We start from the raw sequence: 20,039 nt of genomic DNA on the forward strand, positions 1-20,039 counted from the left end.
TTCTGTTGTGTCACTGGATCTTCTCGAGAAAATTACAAGGTAAACTTAACGGGAATGTAAATGATAATGTTGTATAACCGGATAGACAGTGATGGTTTTGTAACGTGTCCTTGTTCACTAGGGACCAGGGGTGAAAGTGAGCCAGTATGGTCCAGTACTGCGTACCACTAAAAGATTCTGCGAGGAAAGAACGGCTGTCTGCTATCAAGCCGTCATCCAGAACCAGTTATGGCTGCAAAAACTCATGAGCATACAAAGAAGATCAGATCCGCTACCAACAGGTAGTCTAAAAAAACGACTTAATCTGTTCATAAATATAGTTTTTTTCCCCTCATTCCAAATAGTTTCTGAACTGTTCTGCTATGCTGGAACCTCAATGCTCTTGCTTTGCTTTTCTCCCCTCGGAGCTCGAGGCTTTTGTGAATGGCCAGCCTTTAAAACGAGCACCGCTTCGTTTAAGGTCTGTCTGCTCGCTGCTAAATATCCCAGTTAAAAGCAAAGGGACAGAAACTAGTTGTATTTCATGTTATTTTGCTGAATTACAATAACACAGTACAGCTTGAAAACACCGCTTATGACCAGAGATTTCACTTAAACTACACGAGAGCGCATGGGCGCTTACCTCCAAAACAGAACGGTTGCCAATGAGATCAATGCGTTCGATTAAATGGACTGGGAGATCTTACACAGGTGGTGCACAGACATAAAAAGCCGCAGCTTGCATTAGGACAGGAAGAAACAATAAATCACTTACCATCTACAGACTTTTAAATAAAAACCTCGAAAACAACAGAACTGTCAAATTTTTTATTTAAATGAAATCAAAACTTGACCACAATGCAGAGAATAATAACTTCTTTGCTCAAAAGAAAAGACGGAAAATGAAAATGAAAAGTTACGCATCAGAAAATGGTTTATCATTGTTTCACACATGGCAGTTCTTTAACAATTGATATATACAGGGGTTGGACAATAAAACTGAAACACCTGATTTTAGACCACAATAATTTATTAGTATGGTGTAGGGCCTCCTTTTGCGGCCAATACTGCGTCAATTCGTCTTAGGAATGACATATACAAGTCCTGCACAGTGGTCAGAGGGATTTTAAGCCATTCTTCTTGCAGGATAGTGGCCAGGTCACTACGTGATACGGGTGGAGGAAAACATTTCCTGACTCGCTCCTCCAAAACACCCCAAACTGGCTCAATAATATTTAGATCTGGTGACTGTGCAGGCCATGGGAGATGTTCAACTTCACTTTCATGTTCATCAAACCAATCTTTCACCAGTCTTGCTGTGTGTATTGGTGCATTGTCATCCTGATACACGGCACCGCCTTCAGGATACAATGTTTGAACCATTGGATGCACATGGTCCTCAAGAATGATTCGGTAGTCCTTGGCAGTGATGCGCCCATCTAGCACAAGTATTGGGCCAAGGGAATGCCATGATATGGCAGCCCAAACCATCACTGATCCACCCCTATGCTTCACTCTGTGCATGCAACAGTCTGGGTGGTACGCTTCTTTGGGGCTTCTCCACACCGTAACTCTCCCGGATGTGGGGAAAACGGTAAAGGTGGACTCATCAGGGAACAATACATGTTTCACATTGTCCACAGCCCAAGATTTGCACTCCTTGCACCATTGAAACCGACGTTTGGCATTGGCATGAGCAACCAAAGGTTTGGCTATAGCAGCCTGGACGTGTATATTGACCCTATGGAGCTCCCGACGGACAGTTCTGTTGGAAACAGGAGAGTTGAGGTGCACATTTAATTCTGCCGTGATTTGGGCAGCCATGGTTTTATGTTTTTTGGATACAATCCGGGTTAGCACCCGAACATCCCTTTCAGACAGCTTCCTCTTGCGTCCACAGTTAATCCTGTTGGATGTGGTTCGTCCTTCTTGGTGGTATGCTGACATTACCCTGGATACCGTGGTTCTTGATACATCACAAAGACTTGCTGTCTTGGTCACAGATGCGCCAGCAAGACGTGCACCAACAATTTGTCCTCTTTTGAACTCTGGTATGTCACCCATAATGTTGTGTGCATTTTAATCTTTTGAGCAAAACTGTGCTCTTAACCTGCTAATTGAACCATCACACTCTGCTCTTACTGGTGCAATGTGCAATCAATGAAGACTGGCTACCAGGTTGGTCCAATTTAGCCATGAAACCTCCCACACTAAAATGACAGGAGTTTCAGTTGCGTTGTCCAACCCCTGTATATATATATTCTACATTGTCAAGTGATTCCAATTTCTGCCTTATACAAACAGCCTACATTAAAGTAAAATATTGATATGTTTTAATTAGTTTGAGTTTGGACTTTGCTGAGATAGAGAGAGAAAGAGATCTCGAGGGGGCCACAGATGAGAGTAACAATTAACACACACATGTTCCGCCCCTAAGTACCGGCAAGAATTTAAAACTACTTTCACCCCTGCTTGGGACCAAATACATACACAATGCACTGTGTGGATTTTTGTGATCTTCCACATCTCAACCATCAACCTCCCTGATTTCCATTCCAACCTTTATCCATGAATGGATTCCGACAGCCGCATTATGAACCATTTGCATAGAAAATGCTTGTTGGATATCAGATTATTGGAGAAGGAAATGAAAATGAAAGAAAAAAAGTGCTAAAATATCATTGTGTTGAACTCAAAAAGACAAACAGAATGAAGGAAAGCAAAGTGTACAGTTATAGGGGTGTACCAGTCTGTATAAGATCAGCACAAACAACCCTTGCAGTAGAGAAATGACACCAGTAATATCTATTAACATGCCATGGTAACATTTTATGTTTTCAGAATGAAAATATAACATGTCTGTATACAGACTGCAAATTTTAAATATTATTAGTGTTTTAAGTTGATCAGTTAGGCCAAAGTAATTGGTCTAAAATATGTTAAGGCGAATAAAAGCAAAATAACTTTAACTTACCTTTCCGAAACTCCCTTTTCCGATAGCCCTCAGAATTTGGAAATGGTCAAAATTGACTGTAGGAGGAAAAAGAGAGAATAAATTTGATTGCACATTGTGTAAAACTCAAGAAATACATTTAGAGATTTAAAATATTTAAAAAGTTTAAAACATTTTCAATTTCAATGCAATATAAATTCATGTAATTTATTATTCTGATCAATGGTAAAAATCTCTGCTTAGTCCCAGCAGCACATTTAAAATCTACTGTTAGTTGACACAGTTCGGTGCTGCAAGGATCCGGGTTCCCGTCCATTTTCATGGTAAAAATTTCAGACTCACATTTCCTGAGTTTTCTTAGTCCCTTTTTTATCCCACTTTAAAAGTAGAAATGCAAATATTTACTGTAAAGGTAGATAATTCTACATAATTCTACTTTCAATATGGAAACAACATGCAAAACAACACACGAGAAGGCAAGAATTAAATACAGTAGAAAGGACAGAAAGATGGTGGCTGGACGGACGGACGGACGGACGGACAGACATACACATAAGGGTACACAGTGCCTTTATAGTCAAATCCCCTGTGCAAGAGAGATTGTGAGGATCAGGCCCACCAAGTATGGCTTGTGCAGTTTTAACTGATTAGAAGATGTCAGTCAAATTTAAAATGACTCCCAGATGAGTTCTCCAGTCCCATGATTTCCTCAGCTGATTTAAAATAGAGAAAGGCTGTCAGTGTGTCAATTCCACTCATGCGCAGATGTTGATTATTACACGCCTTTACTCGAGTGTCCATCATTTATTTCACCACATCAAACCACTGTAAGTAAAATATGAGCTGCTTCCCTCTCTTCTCCTTCCTTGCCTGCTTGTGTGTCTGTCTGTAATCACATTATCTTGCATATAAACCACAAAAGCAGCTGTGTCTCAGAAAAGCCCCCATCAGGACAGGATCTCCCAGTAGCTAAGCTTAAAATGACTGTAACTACCAGAACTGTCTCTGGGTCTATGTTGAATTTAGACAGTGACAACTTTAAATCTGCATATGTATTTGTTTGTGTTATGTTTAAATTATACAGCTGGTCTCAAGTGGACCTTATCTGGACAAGTTTTGTAAACACTCCAGCACAGATAGCGTGAAACAGGGAAGTGCCACTGATACGTGACTAACAAAGCATAACATCAGCTGTCACATCCAATAATCGAGTGGCTGCATCCTGAATGTTAGTGTGTTTATTTGTGCATGTTCCTCTGTGTGTATTTGAGGCCACTAAAGCAGCAGGTAGTGTTTTAAATGTCCTGTTAATGAGTGTGTTTGCAATTGTAGTTGAGAATGTGTGTGTGGCATCATTTCAGTGTGTCATCCGATGAGAGCAAACAGTGGGCAGCAGCTGTTCCATCCTCTGGGAAAACAGCAGAGAGGGAAAGGAAAAACCGTCTGTCCTCGTTGTCATGACAGCGAGAAACAAACAGCCCCCATCCGGTTCCAATAGCCGATAAAGTGGCTGATAGACGGAAAGGAGTGTGACAGGGAGAAATGCTCTGGCTGTCTTCCCCTGTGTGTGTTTGTTAGACAGAGACTTGATAACAAAATGAGCCAAACCCTAGAAGGCTGCTAAAAGGAAAGCTTCGGAAATGTCCCCTCAAATCTTTAAAATGGCTCTTAAGGGTAACCATACAGCAGCCATAGTGGATATATTTTGTGCTGAAGGTTATTTCAGTCCATGCCATATAATGCCAGAGGTCTGTGGCTCCCCTGGAGACCTTCAGCTCTTTCAGCTTGACTTAAGAACTGTTGAGATTGGGTAACAAAATGCCTAAAATACCTAACAACCAACGAGAATTGATAAGTTTATATGTTAAGATTGTTTTTTACAGGTTTGTTTTGCCCCTCCTTGAACTGCCACCTTAACGTGGTGGAGGGGTTTGAGTGCCCGAATGATCCTAGAGGCTATGTTGTCTGGGGCTTAATTGCCCCTGGTAGGGTCTCCCATGGCAAACAGGCTCTAGGTCACAGGTCAGACAAAGAGCGGTTCAAGACACCCTCATGAGGACTATACAATCGAGGCACGTGACTTCACCCGGTATGGCGGAGCCGGGGTCCCAACCCGGAGCCAGGCCTGGGGTCGGGACCCGTCAGAGGGCACCTGGTGGCTGGGATGCTCCTCGCAGGACCCAGCCGTGCCAACCCCGAAGGAGAGACGCGAGGCCATCCCCCACTGGGTCCACCACCTGCAGGGGGATCCGCGAGGGACCGGTGCAAAGAGGATTGGGCGGCAGATAAAGGTGGAGACCTCGGCGGCCCGATCCCCGGATGCTTAGGCTGGCTCTAGGGACGTGGAATGTCACCTCACTGGGGGGGAAGGAGCCTGAGCGTGGAGGTGAGCCCGACTATTTCTAGTCGATATCTCTCGACCTCCCGCACAGCGTGAGCTCTGGAACCCTTCTCCACGAGAGGGGCTGGACTCTCTTCTACTCTGGAGTGGCCCACGGCGAGAGGCACAGGCTGGGGTGGGTTTGCTTGTTGCCCCCGAGCTCAGCCGTCTCCTGTTGGGGTTTACCCCATTAGATGAGAGGGTCGCATCTTTGTGACTTCGGGTTGGGGACAGGTCTCTGACTGTCGTTTCAGTCTACGGGCTGGGTGGTAGTGCAGAGTACCCGGCCTTTTTGGCGTCCCTGTCGGGGCTGCTGGATAGTACCCTCCCGTGGACCCCATTATTCTGCTGGGGGACTTCAACGCCCACGTGGGAAACGACAGTGACACCTGGAGACGTGTGATCAGGAGAAATGGCCTCCCCGATCTGAATCCGAGTGGTGTTTCGTTATTGGACTTTTGTGCTAGTTACGGATTGTCCATAATGAACACCATGTTCAACCATCAGTGCACTTGGCACCAGGACACCCTAGGCAGGAGGTCGATGATCGACTTTGTTGTCGTATTGTCAGACCTTCGGCCACACGTTTTGGACACTCAGGTCAAGAGAGGGGCTGAGGTGTCCACTGATCACCACCTGGTGGTGAGTTGGATCTGGTGGAAGAGGAGAAAGTCGGACAGACTTAGCAGGCCCAAGCGCTGGGAACATCTGGCAAAGCCCTTGGCCAGGGACATATTCAACTCCCACCTCCAGGAGAGCTTTGACCAGATCCCGGGGGATGTTGGAGACATAGAGTCCAAGTGGACCATGTTCTCCGCATCTATTGTCAATGCTGCTGCCCGTAGCTGCGGCAGTAAGGTCTGCGGTGCCTGTCGCGGCGGAAATCCCCGAACCCTGGGGTGGACAACGGCAGTAAGGGATGCTGTCAAGCTGAAGAAGGAGTCCTATCAGCTGTGGCTGGCTTGTGGGACTCTTGAGGCAGCTGACGAGTACCGTGAGGCCAAGGATGCCGCGGCCTGGGCCATGGCAGAGGCAAAAACCGGGCCTGGAAGGAGTTCGATGAGACCATGGAAAAGGACTACCGGTTGGCCTTGAAGCGATTCTGGCAAGCCATACGGCGCCTTAGGAGGGGGAAGCAGTGCTTCGCCAACACTGTTTACATTGGGGGTGGGAGGCTGCTGACCTCAACTGGGGACATTATCGTGCGGTGGAAGGAGTACTTCGAGGATCTCCTCAATCCTGCCATCACGCATTCCTTGGTGGAAACAGAGGCTGGGGACTCAGGGTTAGACTCTTTCATCACTCAGGCTAAAGTCACTGAGGTGGTTAAAAAGCTCTGTGGTGGCAGGGCTTTGGGGGTGGATGAGTTCCGCTCTGAGTACTTCAAGTCTCTGGATGTTGTAGGGCTGCCATGGTTGACACGCCTCTTCAACATTCCGTGGCGGTCGGGGACAGTGCCTCTGGACTGGCAGACTGGGGTGGTGGTAGAGTGTGTTCCAACTACAGGGGGATCACAATCCTCAGCACCCCTGGTAAGGCCTACGCCAGGGTATTGGAGAGGAGAGTCCGGCCGATAGTTGAACCTTGGCTTCAGGAGGAGCTGTATGGTTTTTGTCCCAGACGTGGAACACTGGATCAGCTCTATACCCTCTACAGGGTACTCGAAGTTTCATAGGAGTTTGCCCAACCGGTCCACATGTGTTTTGTGGACCTGGAGAAAGCATTCGACTGTGTCTCTCGTGGTGCCCTGTGGGGGGGTTCTCCAGGAGTATGGAATTGGGGGCCCTTTATTAGGGACCATCCGGTCTCTGTACAAGTGGAGCAGGAGTTTGTTCCGCATTGCCGGCACTAAGTCAGACCTGTTCCCGGTGCATGTTGGACTCTGGCAGGGCTGCCCTTTGTCACCGGTCCTGTTCATAACTTTTATGGACAGGATTTCTAGGCGCAGCCAAGGGCCGGAGGGGGTCTGGTTTGGGGACCAGTGGATTTCGTATCTTCTTTTTGCGGATGACGTGATCCTGCTAGCCCCCCCTCGAGCCAAGACCTACAATATGCGCTGGGGCGGTTCACAGCCGAGTGTGAAGCGGCTGTGATGAAGATCAGCTCCTCCAAGTCCGAGGCCATGGTTCTCGACCAGAAAAAGGTGGCTTGTCAACTTCAGGTCTGAGGGGAGTTCCTGACTCAAGTGGAGGAGTTCAAGTATCTCGGGGTCTTGTTCACGAGTGAGGGAAGAATGGAGCGGGAGATTGACAAACGGATCGGTGCGGCTGCCGCAGTAATGGGGAAATTGTGCCGTTCCGTTGTGGTGAAGAGAGAGCTGAGCCGAAAAACGAAGCTCTCGATTTACCAGTCAGTCTACGTTCCTACACTCACCTATGGCCATGAACTTTGGGTCATGACCGAAAGAACGAGATCCCGGATACAAGCGGCTGAAATGAGCTTCCTCCGTAGGGCACTCCATTAGAGATAGGGTGATGATCTCGGCCATCCGGGAGAGGCTCGGAGAAGAGGCTCCACATCGAGAGGAGCCAGTTGAGGTGGCTCGGGCATCTATATCGGATGCCTCCTGGATGCCTTCCTCGAGAGGTGTTCCAGGCACATCCCACCGGGAGGAGGCCCAAGGGACGGCCCAGGACACACTGGAGGGACAATATCTCTCGGCTGGCCTGGGCACACCTTGGGCTCCCCCCGGAGGAGCTGGTGGAGGTGTCTGGGGAGAGGGATGTTTGGGTGTCTCTGCTGAGTCCGTTGCCCCCGCGACCCGGTCCCGTATAAAGCGGAACACGAGTACAAGTACGAGGTTTGTTTTGACATAAAGTATATTTTTAGAGAGTATTTTTTAACTTTAGTTATGTGGTTAAACAATAGAATACCAACTAAAAATTCTAATGTTTATTAAGAATCATTCACATATCAATGTCTAATATCATTTTTAATAATGAAAACAAAATTACAAAAAATGATTTATTTGCACTTAAACCACAAAAATAAACATTTCTTAATTATCAACCAGTTCACCTTGGTGGATTTATTTGGGTATTATTATTATTTGGGTCGTTACCATGTAGCAGGTATCCGGTTCTAATTGATGGTCTCACATTTTCCTCAAGCCCCTTCTGATACAGGGTAGAATTCATGCTGGATTCTATGATAGTGAGGTCCTCCTGCAGCAAAGCACCCCTAAAACATGTTACATCCACCTCAGTGCTGTATTACAGGTTATTGTCCTGGAATTATTTGTTTGGTTCATCTAAAACATGTCATCTGTTCTGGTGTCCAAATGGTTCAGTTTTCAACTCATGTGTCCGAAGTACACTATTCCAGAAGTCCTCGGCTTTGTCTCCATTCTACCTAGCAAACGTTCGGCGCACCATTATGTTTTTCTTAGAGAACAAAAGTTTCCTTCTCAAATACCTTCTGTAAAATTTTAACTTGTGCAGTCTATTGCTGTGTTGCACAGGTATGCATTTTCATATCAACAGTAGCAAGAATCTGCTGTAGGTCCTGTTTTGACAATTTAAGATACTGTTTTTCAAATATCTAGCAGTCTAGTTTCAGGGTGAACTTGCTTGGACAGTCAAACCTGGGCATGTTTGCCCCTTATTTTAAATGGACTCCACTTGTAGAGTATTTTCTGTACAGTGAATTAATTGATTACAAACTTTTTTGAGACCTCTTCAAACGTCTTACCAGATTCACAAACTCCTACAGTCTTCTTTCTGAAGGCCTCAGACACCTCATTTGATCTTACCAAAGTGTTCACTCTCACTGCAGCAAGGAGAACAACAAACTGAATGTCTTCAGGTTGAAACAGATGAAACCTTCTTAAAAATGCTGATTAACAATATTCTCATTATGTGCACCTCGTTATAAATATGAAGATTTTCTGATTTATTCCTCAACAAAAATTACACATTTTATTACAATTTATTAAATTTTTATGGTTTTCTCTCAATTTCTTTCAGTTTATTTATATTACTTGGATGTTTCAGTATGGTTAAAATTAATTTTACATAACCATGTATTCAAACATGTTAGAAAAGCATACAGTTTTTTTTTCTCAACTGTAGGTTTACGCTAATGTGGTTAGGTTTCCAAATAATTGAAAGTTGAGCAAAACCTCAAAAACAGAATTCCACTATTCCTTACCTTTCTAAATTCTGGATTTAAGTAAAAAGAATTACAGATGAAAAATAAAACAATGGGTGACATGAATGCACCAATTTCTATGTTGATTTGTCCTTCCTAGTAACTAGCTGGGTCAAACTTAACTTCGATCAGTGAAAGTACCACAGTAAGCGCACCAACAACAATGCTCTTCAGTGTAGACGCAGTGACTAAATGAACAATTCTCAAAGTAAGCTATCTTTCTTATCAGTAAGGTGTTCAAAGTGAAGTCAAAGGAAGCACACTGAAGGAATGTGATTCATGAAGGAGTGAGACTTTCAGCAGAAGACTAATTGGAGTATACTAAAAGTTACTGTATTTTATCTTTCCTAGCTTTTAACCTCAGACACAGAGCATGCTGGATTTGGAAATATTGGGAGCCAGGTAATTTCAGAATTACATTAAGTAGCTACATTTCCTAAGAAACTACACAAAGATCCATTCATTTTAGTTATGCTAGCTGCTAACTTAGATAGGATTTTAAAGAAAGTTCCAAACGTAAACACTGTAATGATTCTCTTTTTGTTTTAAAATATTTGCAAAACTGTGATTTATGCAGCTGATGTTAAACCTCAGTTCATAATATAGATATTTGATAACCACTCACAGCAGGATGGCTAGAAAGATACACGTTGAATGCTGTTACTATATCTTCTTATATTACAGTTTTTAAGAGAAATTCAAATCAACAAAAATTGTTAACCACAAAATTCTGATTGGATCATATCTACAAAAAAAAAAACACAGACCCTGAAACCAAAAGCAGATATCTGTTCATTTTAAAGTAATGATCTTAGAGCAGACCTAATATGCATTTATTCTAACCTTTCTTTGTCTCAAATCAGCCTATGCAAATGGATTTTAACGTTAAACTGGAGAGAAAATCTGGTTTCATCCTGATGTGGATGAAGTGCTGTTGTGCCTTTTCTTTCAGTGATTGCCCATTAGGAGATTTGCACAAAATAAAATCTTCTCTGAATCCTCTTGAAAGAACACATTGACTGGTAAAATATTGGATTTGGCCTCCAGGTACACGTTAATGTCAGTTTTCCTTTTCTCAATTGCTTGAATGGTCTGATCTGATCTAGCAGATGGTTTTTAATGTGATCAAACAATTCTAGCAGGAGTCACTGTTGAATCAGCACATCCAATGCCTTGCAAAATAATTCATATCTCTTCTACTCTTTCAGATTTTCATACATTAAAACCACAAATGTTCATGTATTTAGTTAGCAAATATTTTGGGGTATGTCTCTTTGCACATTTTCTTATTTATTTAAACAGGAAGGTCTCTTGATACTCATGGTCTCATTTAAAACAGAGACCTGTTATACACATCTAAAGACATTTTTGCCCAATCCTCTTGGCAAACTAGCTTATGTTTAGTCATTCATGGAGAGCATCTGTGACCAGCAATTTTCAAGTCTGCAACATACTTTTTTCGTGGATTGCCCTGTATTTGGGTTCATCCATCTTCCCATCAACTTTGACCAACTTCCATGTACCTACTGCAGAAAAGCATCCCTACAACATAATTCTTTCTATACCATGTACAGCTAAGACCCTAATTATTTATACCCCTGGCAGGTTTTGATTTAAAGAAATTGTTTTACTAACATGTTTCTTCTGAGAGGAAGTTATATTAACATTTTGGAGTGGCCCAGCCAGAGTCCCAATTTAAATCTGTAATGCCCAATGCTTTTATTGTCTTTTAAGAGCTGCCTATCTTATTTCATATCAGAAACAAACTTCTTAATTAAATAAAAATTATTTTAAATCTTAATCTGACAGGAATATGAATAATTGTCCATTGCAATTTAGATAATAATTTGCTTGAATATTTACCACTATTTTCTGACTTTTAGGAATAAAACACAATATTTTTCTATATATAGATATGATTACAGTCATAGAAAAAGTAAAAAAAACAATATTGAAAAGATTTTATTCATTCTGTGAATTGAATAGCAGAATGAATGATGGGATTTGATTGATGTTAATTATAAATACTATTTTTGTTCTTTCAGTATGCTATATTTCTAAACTTCTATTTCTAAACTTGGACAAATTATATAAGTCCAAAACAACACTAAGTATAAACTTAACATTGACTCATGGCTAAATAAAGTCAAGCCTCAAAATTTAAATCTGGTCTATTGATCAGCTGAAAGTCACTTATCTTGTTAAGGGTAATTATGTCACAATCTAATCATGATTGTGTTATGGTTGAGCTGTCTCACAACATTAATAGCAATCTTCTCATCAGATTTGCAACAGGGAAATTTGCAACAGGGAAATTTAAATGATGATTTTATGTCTTCCCTCTGAATCTTTCTCTGATTTATCCTGCAAATGATCTAAGTGTCCATTTGTGCCAGAACATCGTCTGTCTTTGGTAACCGAAACATAACCTGCAGGTCTCTGTGCAATCATGAATAAATTTTGGTGGGCACTAATTGGGTCCAATCAATTAACCAAGATCTCTTATGGCTGCACAGTGTTGGAAAACAGGAAACATGCACATGTGGTGATGCATGATGTATAAACATCATTCTCGGGAGAGATAAACAAGTCTTGACAGAGTCTACCTTTATACAAACACCTCTTAGAAAATCGTCCTATATAGGTTGACTATATGTGTTACATTAATATTTGATTTATTTTTGATCCTGTTGATGTTGAAAATTTGCTGTAGATATATTGTGTTACAGCCACAGGGTTGCCTGTTTTATAGAAATAAACTTCTTTGTTTATACAAATGCCACACATGTCAATAACTCAGGTAGAGCAAAATGTATTACCAGCTGATTTTGTATTATTGCATACATTAAAATGCTTTACACATTTTTGTGCTGTATATTATTTAAAATGACATCCTATGTACATTTGGCTGCAGCACGTGGATTCACAGCTTTACAGAGGAACCAACGACAAGAAGCTGTTGCAATATCACCTTGGAGAGACAGTGAAAAGTAAATTTGCATCTTTATTTCTTCTCAGAGCAGTGATTGTATGATGAGTGTTAATATATATGCTTAAAATGCAGAATGCTTACTCATCTAAAAATATTAGAATTGGAAATTTTTGACAAATGAGAAGCAAGTATGTCCCGAATCATTTAACAAAATGACTAAACAGATTGGATACTTAAATCATGTTTTATAAGATTTTGATTCAGATTGGAGGTTTTTAGGCACTTCTGACAGTTAGCTGGAAGCACATTTTAGCTACTTTGTTCCCCAGTGGTATACCACTGTTTTAAACAGTAATGGTTTCAAACTGCTAAGTTTCCATCATGCCGCTTTTCTGTTCAAGGGAGTGATGTAGTGATGCCAGCGGCAGGATTTACAAGCATAAACAAAACCCTGAAATTACTAGTAATAGTTATAGTATATGCAGTAGGGAGTAAGAAGATGAGATGTATAATTTTAATTTGAAGCATATGCTCGGCCAAATATAAGGATGACTACATGGAGTTAATCTTTCATTATTCTTTTAAAAAAAATGGCATGGGAAGAATTCTGAAATAGATTTGGTGACCTGAAGTGATGACATGAATGCTGCATGACACTTCCTGTTGTCCCACACTGCTGGCAATATTTTTGCCAATTCAGCTATGCATGGTATCACCAGTGTGATTTATGATTGGCCACACAGGACAGGTGGAGAAAAATAATTCTTTTTTTTTTTAAATTACAGATAACATTATTATAACTGTTATAAATAAGTTAATCTTTTGTTTAAATAGAAACAATTAGATCGCATTATAGATGTTTCTACACTGAGAATTAGCACACTATGAGAATTTCCTACCAAATCATTCCTGTTACACACAAATCCCACTTTTAATTGAGCCCTTGGTTATACACTGTGTTTCAGCAGCCTACAAAGCGATGAGGAAATGCAACTGCTACACTTCAATGTCGAGCAAAAACAGCAAAGTAGAGGATAATCCATTAGGTTCCTACAACTTCAAAAGGAGAACCCTTTCCTGTTGCTGACGCAAGTTTCATCACTGAGGGGATTATGTTCCCATTGGAGTTTTTTAAACAAAAAGGTTGTGTTATTGCTACTGTCACTCTGTTGCCCTCAGCAAAGAAAAGAAGGACCTGTTGTCTGTTGAGGTGAGCTGTGGCGTCAACCCAAAGTTCAAAAAAGATCTGTCATGTGCGACATTTCCAAAACAGCTCTCTAGAAGACAAGGCTTTCAGGTTAACCATGAATAATGACTTCTTTGATAAAAGTTGCCTTCACTAAAATAGACGACTAAAAATGATTTGTATGACGCAAGACGTTGGCAAAAGGGGTGATTAAATAAAGCGCAAAGAGCAAACAGCTATGTAAAAATGTTTTTTTCTTTATCTCACGTATTTCTTAATAAATGTCAAAGCAGTCCAGTTAATTGAAACTTGATAACAAGAAAGAACTACTAAATTGCCTCTGATGCTATACAGATCAGAAATACCTGTATTGTTGTAATAAAACCTTGAAGCCAGTGATATAATAAAAATCTAACTGACTGGTTTCAGAGTCCTTGGGTTGCAGCCAGATTGGAATTCAATTCAGACTCTGACTCAGATAAATTAAATCTCAATGTATTCTATGCAGGACATGCAATAGAAAAATTAATTCAAACCAGCAGCTCTGCCTATCAGAAGCCCTTTTGACCAAGTCCCCTTTGAGCAAGCTCACCTTGACTTCCAGCAGCCTAGAAAAACGCAGAAGCATGGCGAGATTCGGCTAGTAAATAAAAAATTATGAAGAAGAAAACTCAAAACTTGTCTGCACGTATCTTTGCTAACAGGAAAGTTTTCAAAGGTTCTTAAAAGTTAGGGTATCAAAACCACAAAAATGTTAGGTTATACCGTCCTTCCAGAGGGATTTTAATATGGTGCTATAAAAACTGTCAAGTGACATGAGGCTTCTACAGGTGTGCGGAACAACATAAACTGGTGCAGAGCTGCAAACCCACCCCCACTGCTGCATACTGTTGGTCAGCAAGCTGAAAAGTCATCTACTACACTCTTCCCATGCATAAGAACGACAAAATCATCTGTGTGTAAATATTTCACGATCCAAAAACATGGACAATCACTTAACTTTAGATGTTGAAACTTGAAATATATTTACTCAATTAGATTTCACAGTCTATCCTGGACACATTGATACAAAATGATGTTTTCTGGTTTTCATTATCTGTCCCTTTTAGAGATTGTATAACATTTTATGAGCATAAAACATGACGTTTGTCTGACGCTTATCTTCTGACTACTATGCTTGTAGATGTGATTGACATCAGTGTGCAGATTAGAAATGTGGGTTCTGTGATTAGCTTCATGTCATAATACAAGCAAGAACTGCTTGTGTTGATTTATTTTTGAACCCAGCCTTGACATATAATGTCAAGGGAATGCTGGGTTTCCTCAAATAGAAAACCTTTTATCAACGTTTATCAATAAAAAACTGAATTTGATAGCATTGTTGACAACTAGAATCGAATGAGATTGCATGTAAATGACGTTCAATAAGTCCGTATAGTTGGATTGAATTAACTAGTTATTTCTATATGCAAATTAGATTTTTCCAATTTCTGAATTAAAACTACAGTTGTCAAACTAAAGTGATACTTCTGTTAAACAGACAATTTCCGTCTCTTCCCAAGCAAAAAGCTCCATATCATGAGCAGACTGGCGAAAAGGTAAAATTATCAAAAGGTAAGCACATTTAATAGAGAAGAACTTGAAAATTTTTGCATGTGTTTATTCTATATTTTTGCTATGCATCACAATCAAGATACCAACCAATATATGGTATAGATAACATTAATATAGCTGTACTATTTAAAATGTAATATAATATTTGTAGTGGAAATAATTGTTTTTTTCTGTTTAAAATAAAATCCATTAAACTGTGTTACAATGAATTTGTCTTATTTACAAAATTATGAAACATTGCAATTTAATGCAATTGCACAAAAACCAAAACAAATACCAGTATGCTGTTTTTCAACCTAAACAGTCTTTGACTGTTAAGTATTCTTAATTTGGTCAGGTAGCAATAACACTTCGACGATGCAATGGAAAAGATGCTGAATGCTGCTTACACAACCCGTGTCAGTTCATTTCTGGGCAGCAAGGGGAAAGAATGATTATCTAGATTTTAATACTCACCCTCATCCCTGTCATCAGTGACCGGGTTCTTGCTGGATTGTCCGAGCCCCATGGCTGCCTGCTCTTCCTACAGATCGTCCTCTTGCTATACTCAGCCTAGTTTAGAGCAGCTCTCCTTCATAGCCTGGTCAACGACTCAGCTCACAGGGAGACTCATGGGCTGGATCCCGTTTTGCTGACTTAAAGTGCTCCTCTTAGGCCACACATCACCACACACACACAAATTGAAGGGCTGGGGGCGTTGAACTCTAAAGGCACCAGCACGCACACTCTGACAGGGAGAACCCCCTACGCTGGCTGTCTGTCTTCAATGACGCTTTAGACCACTGCAGGGAGACGGACGACTCTTTCCGGCTGAGAGGAGGAGGAGGGAGGTAATGTGCTTGCGGCTATGACCCTCTGTTGACTGAGAGTATAACCTGTGAGGGGAGGCAAGAAAACATGACACCACCAGCTGATTGAAGGCAGGCGGGACACAAAGAAGGAACAATAAGGAAATGATAGAATGCTAATTTTCTAATAGAAACTAAGACTTTTCTTTCATTTTAAACAAGCTCAGACCTATACAGTTCCTTCTCAAAATATTAGCATATTGTGATAAAGTTCATTATTTTCCATAATGTCATGATGAAAATTTAACATTCATATATTTTAGATTCATTGCACACTAACTGAAATATTTCAGGTCTTTTATTGTCTTAATACGGATGATTTTGGCATACAGCTCATGAAAACCCAAAATTCCTATTTCACAAAATTAGCATATCATTAAAAGGGTCTCTAAACGAGCTATGAACCTAAACATCTGAATCAATGAGTTAACTCTAAACACCTGCAAAAGATTCCTGAGGCCTTTAAAACTCCCAGCCTGGTTCATCACTCAAAACCCCAATCATGGGTAAGACTGCCGACCTGACTGCTGTCCAGAAGGCCACTATTGACACCCTCAAGCAAGAGGGTAAGACACAGAAAGAAATTTCTGAACGAATAGGCTGTTCCCAGAGTGCTGTATCAAGGCACCTCAGTGGGAAGTCTGTGGGAAGGAAAAAGTGTGGCAGAAAACGCTGCACAACGAGAAGAGGTGACCGGACCTGAGGAAGATTGTGGAGAAGGGCCGATTCCAGACCTTGGGGGACCTGCGGAAGCAGTGGACTGAGTCTGGAGTAGAAACATCCAGAGCCACCGTGCACAGGCGTGTGCAGGAAATGGGCTACAGGTGCCGCATTCCCCAGGTCAAGCCACTTTTGAACCAGAAACAGCGGCAGAAGCGCCTGACCTGGGCTACAGAGAAGCAGCACTGGACTGTTGCTCAGTGGTCCAAAGTACTTTTTTCAGATGAAAGCAAATTCTGCATGTCATTCGGAAATCAAGGTGCCAGAGTCTGGAGGAAGACTGGGGAGAAGGAAATGCCAAAATGCCAGAAGTCCAGTGTCAAGTACCCACAGTCAGTGATGGTCTGGGGTGCCGTGTCAGCTGCTGGTGTTGGTCCACTGTGTTTTATCAAGGGCAGGGTCAATGCAGCTAGCTATCAGGAGATTTTGGAGCACTTCATGCTTCCATCTGCTGAAAAGCTTTATGGAGATGAAGATTTCATTTTTCAGCACGACCTGGTACCTGCTCACAGTGCCAAAACCACTGGTAAATGGTTTACTGACCATGGTATCACTGTGCTCAATTGGCCTGCCAACTCTCCTGACCTGAACCCCATAGAGAATCTGTGGGATATTGTGAAGAGAACGTTGAGAGACTCAAGACCCAACACTCTGGATGAGCTAAAGGCCGCTATCGAAGCATCCTGGGCCTCCATAAGACCTCAGCAGTGCCACAGGCTGATTGCCTCCATGCCACGCTGCATTGAAGCAGTCATTTCTGCAAAAGGATTCCCGACCAAGTATTGAGTGCATAACTGTACATGATTATTTGAAGGTTGACGTTTTTTGTATTAAAAACACTTTTCTTTTATTGGTCGGATGAAATATGCTAATTTTGTGAGATAGGAATTTTGGGTTTTCATGAGCTGTATGCCAAAATCATCCGTATTAAGACAATAAAAGATCTGAAATATTTCAGTTAGTGTGCAATGAATCTAAAATATATGAATGTTAAATTTTCATCATGACATTATGGAAAATAATGAACTTTATCACAATATGCTAATATTTTGAGAAAGACCTGTACAAGTGTGGGCTAGACAAGGGTTTAATCTTCTCTTCTCTTTACATATTTCTTTTGTCTGCCATCTATCAATTATTTAACTTCCATATTTTAATCAAAAGCCCTTCCCAGAGGAGCAACGTCTGCAGAGCATGTTTGAATAATGGCAGAACGAGCTTTCCCATTAACAGCACACAATTGGAGGCTTTTGATTTACTATTTAGTACACTGTGAACAGAAAAAAATCCGACTGCCCTCACAAAACTGTAGGAGTTATGATGAGATTTTGGTTCCATGGCCAGACAGAACTCTGGCACCTCTTATAGATCTTTTTATGCTTTAGCTTACGTATATTATTGCAGCTTATTGTAAAACTCATCAGGACATAAAGAAAAAACAAGGCTTTTCCTGGTAAAGGTTGCTTCATGTTAAGGTAAGGAACAGCATGTTTACTAACATTATAACTAAAGAAGAGTGACTGAACATTGACAAAACATGGTAGATGTTGTTGACTCATCTTATTGGAAGTCCATACAGGGGCTCCACAAGGTTCAATTCTTGGTCCAATATTGTTTTCTTTTATATATAAATAACTAAAAAGATAGCATTTAGAATTTGCACAATTGGGGTCTTAGTTTAACAGTTTTTAGAACCGTGAGTGGAAATTATTCAGACTTCCCTGGTAATGGTCAGAGAGAGCTCTGGTGCCTCTTATAGTCTAGATTTTCTTATTTGTTTAAGTTTAGATATATTATTGAATTTTATCCTTAATCTTCGTTAAAAAGGAAAACAATTTGGTATAAAAATAATGAACTGTACATGAACAATAATTAGTAATAACATATGGAATATGTAATAATGTAATTTTTTTCCAAATAAGCCATAGTCTGTTTAATCATTTTAGAGTAAAAAAAACATAAAAAGAAAAAACAGGCTGAGTAGTAATGAGAAAATCTATTTGTGGATTTCACAAGGCTGAACTCTTGCCCATTACTGTAGTTTCTATATATGAATAACCTATGACACAACCTTCTAAACCCATTCCGCTTCCGGACTGATGATTCTCCAATTTACTGCTCTGTGCTTATTCCACCAAAGGCTTTTAAGTAAAATGCCTTTGACAGCAGAGAAAGCCAAACCTATGGTTTTTACATTTTCAAGAAAAACTATTTTCCTGACACTGTGAGAAATGGAATGGTCAACTGATAGAAGTGATGTCTAATTTTAAATATGTAATGTATAATTATTGACAACTTGTCATGTAACATGAGCATTTCATATATAATAAACTAATATTGAGGTCTTGTTAGGATTTTATTATATAAATAAGTCTTGCTTTTATTTCACATAAAATTAAGGTAACCTATCTACATTCATCCGTTATTAACTGACGTGCCTAGACTGCGTGATAAGGTCACTAGTTTACTGCACGTCTGAAAATCATGTCTGAGTTAAATGAAATGTTCAAAAACTAGTGCGGGACGCCGCAGTGCCGAGATCCCCGCAGAGGACACTGCGCTCGGTGCCCCTCATCTGATCTGACAACGAGAATATGCACCGAATAGAAAGTACTCCGGGGCAGTACTGGGGTGCACCTACCTCTACTGACAGTTCAGCATGGCACCGTTTCTACCCGAGTTTGCTGCATAGAAGCAAAGTGACCGTGAAGCAACAGTCCAGCTGAGAGCAGTAGTTGCAATCCGGACGTCGATGCACCGGGACACCTGCCACCCAAAAAATGGGTCCACGCAGCGGGACGTGACTCGCGGGATGCGGCGCCGGAGAGCTATGCGAAATTCCGAGCAGCGTCTCTGATGGACAAAGGCTGCAAGAAGTGGGATTTTTCAGAAAGAGGAGTGCGCTGCACGTTGTACTGATGCGCGACTGACCTCCACATCGCAGTCTGAGTGAATGGGCTGGCCACCACCACAGCCGTGCGTCCACAGGGAGGCACGTTTCATTAAGCTCCCTGCTGGATCCCGCTGTGGCAGCGGGGCTGAGGTTCCCCTGTTGTGGGTGCTCCAAACACATCTCAACATGAGAGGACCCCCCACACACACAGACACACACCCCTCCTACAATGTGCTTCTTAAGACATATTATGGAAATTTCACCTGCTGATGATGTAACATGTCATGACAAAAATGCCCAATTCATCACCTAAATTTATGTGATATGACCTTATGAAAAATTGTTTACATCATTAAAGAAGTTCTAGGTTCTATTTAGAACTGAT

At 41.3% G+C, this 20,039-nt stretch overlaps 1 protein-coding gene and 1 long non-coding RNA gene across 2 annotated transcripts in view; one reads left to right on the plus strand and one right to left on the minus strand.

Annotated features, from left to right (window-relative positions):
* stk32a (serine/threonine kinase 32A) overlaps nt 1-19,942 on the minus strand; it is a 126,852-nt gene extending 106,910 nt beyond the window's left edge. The window contains exons 1-3 of the mRNA XM_047378211.1: nt 19,403-19,942; nt 15,650-16,068; nt 2,954-3,009 (exon numbers count right to left, since the gene is read on the minus strand). Of these exons, the coding sequence (XP_047234167.1) occupies nt 2,954-3,009; nt 15,650-15,701 (108 nt within the window). The 5' untranslated portion in view covers nt 15,702-16,068; nt 19,403-19,942. The remainder of the gene's footprint in view (nt 1-2,953; nt 3,010-15,649; nt 16,069-19,402) is intronic.
* On the plus strand, nt 192-13,598 carry LOC124875829. Its single transcript, XR_007040148.1, has 3 exons — nt 192-281; nt 12,376-12,451; nt 13,359-13,598. It is a non-coding gene; the product is annotated as an uncharacterized LOC124875829 (long non-coding RNA).
* Nucleotides 19,943-20,039: the final 97 nt, after the last annotated feature.

Source organism: Girardinichthys multiradiatus, chromosome 11, assembly GCF_021462225.1.
Source record: "Girardinichthys multiradiatus isolate DD_20200921_A chromosome 11, DD_fGirMul_XY1, whole genome shotgun sequence".
Classification (NCBI taxonomy): domain Eukaryota; kingdom Metazoa; phylum Chordata; class Actinopteri; order Cyprinodontiformes; family Goodeidae; genus Girardinichthys; species Girardinichthys multiradiatus.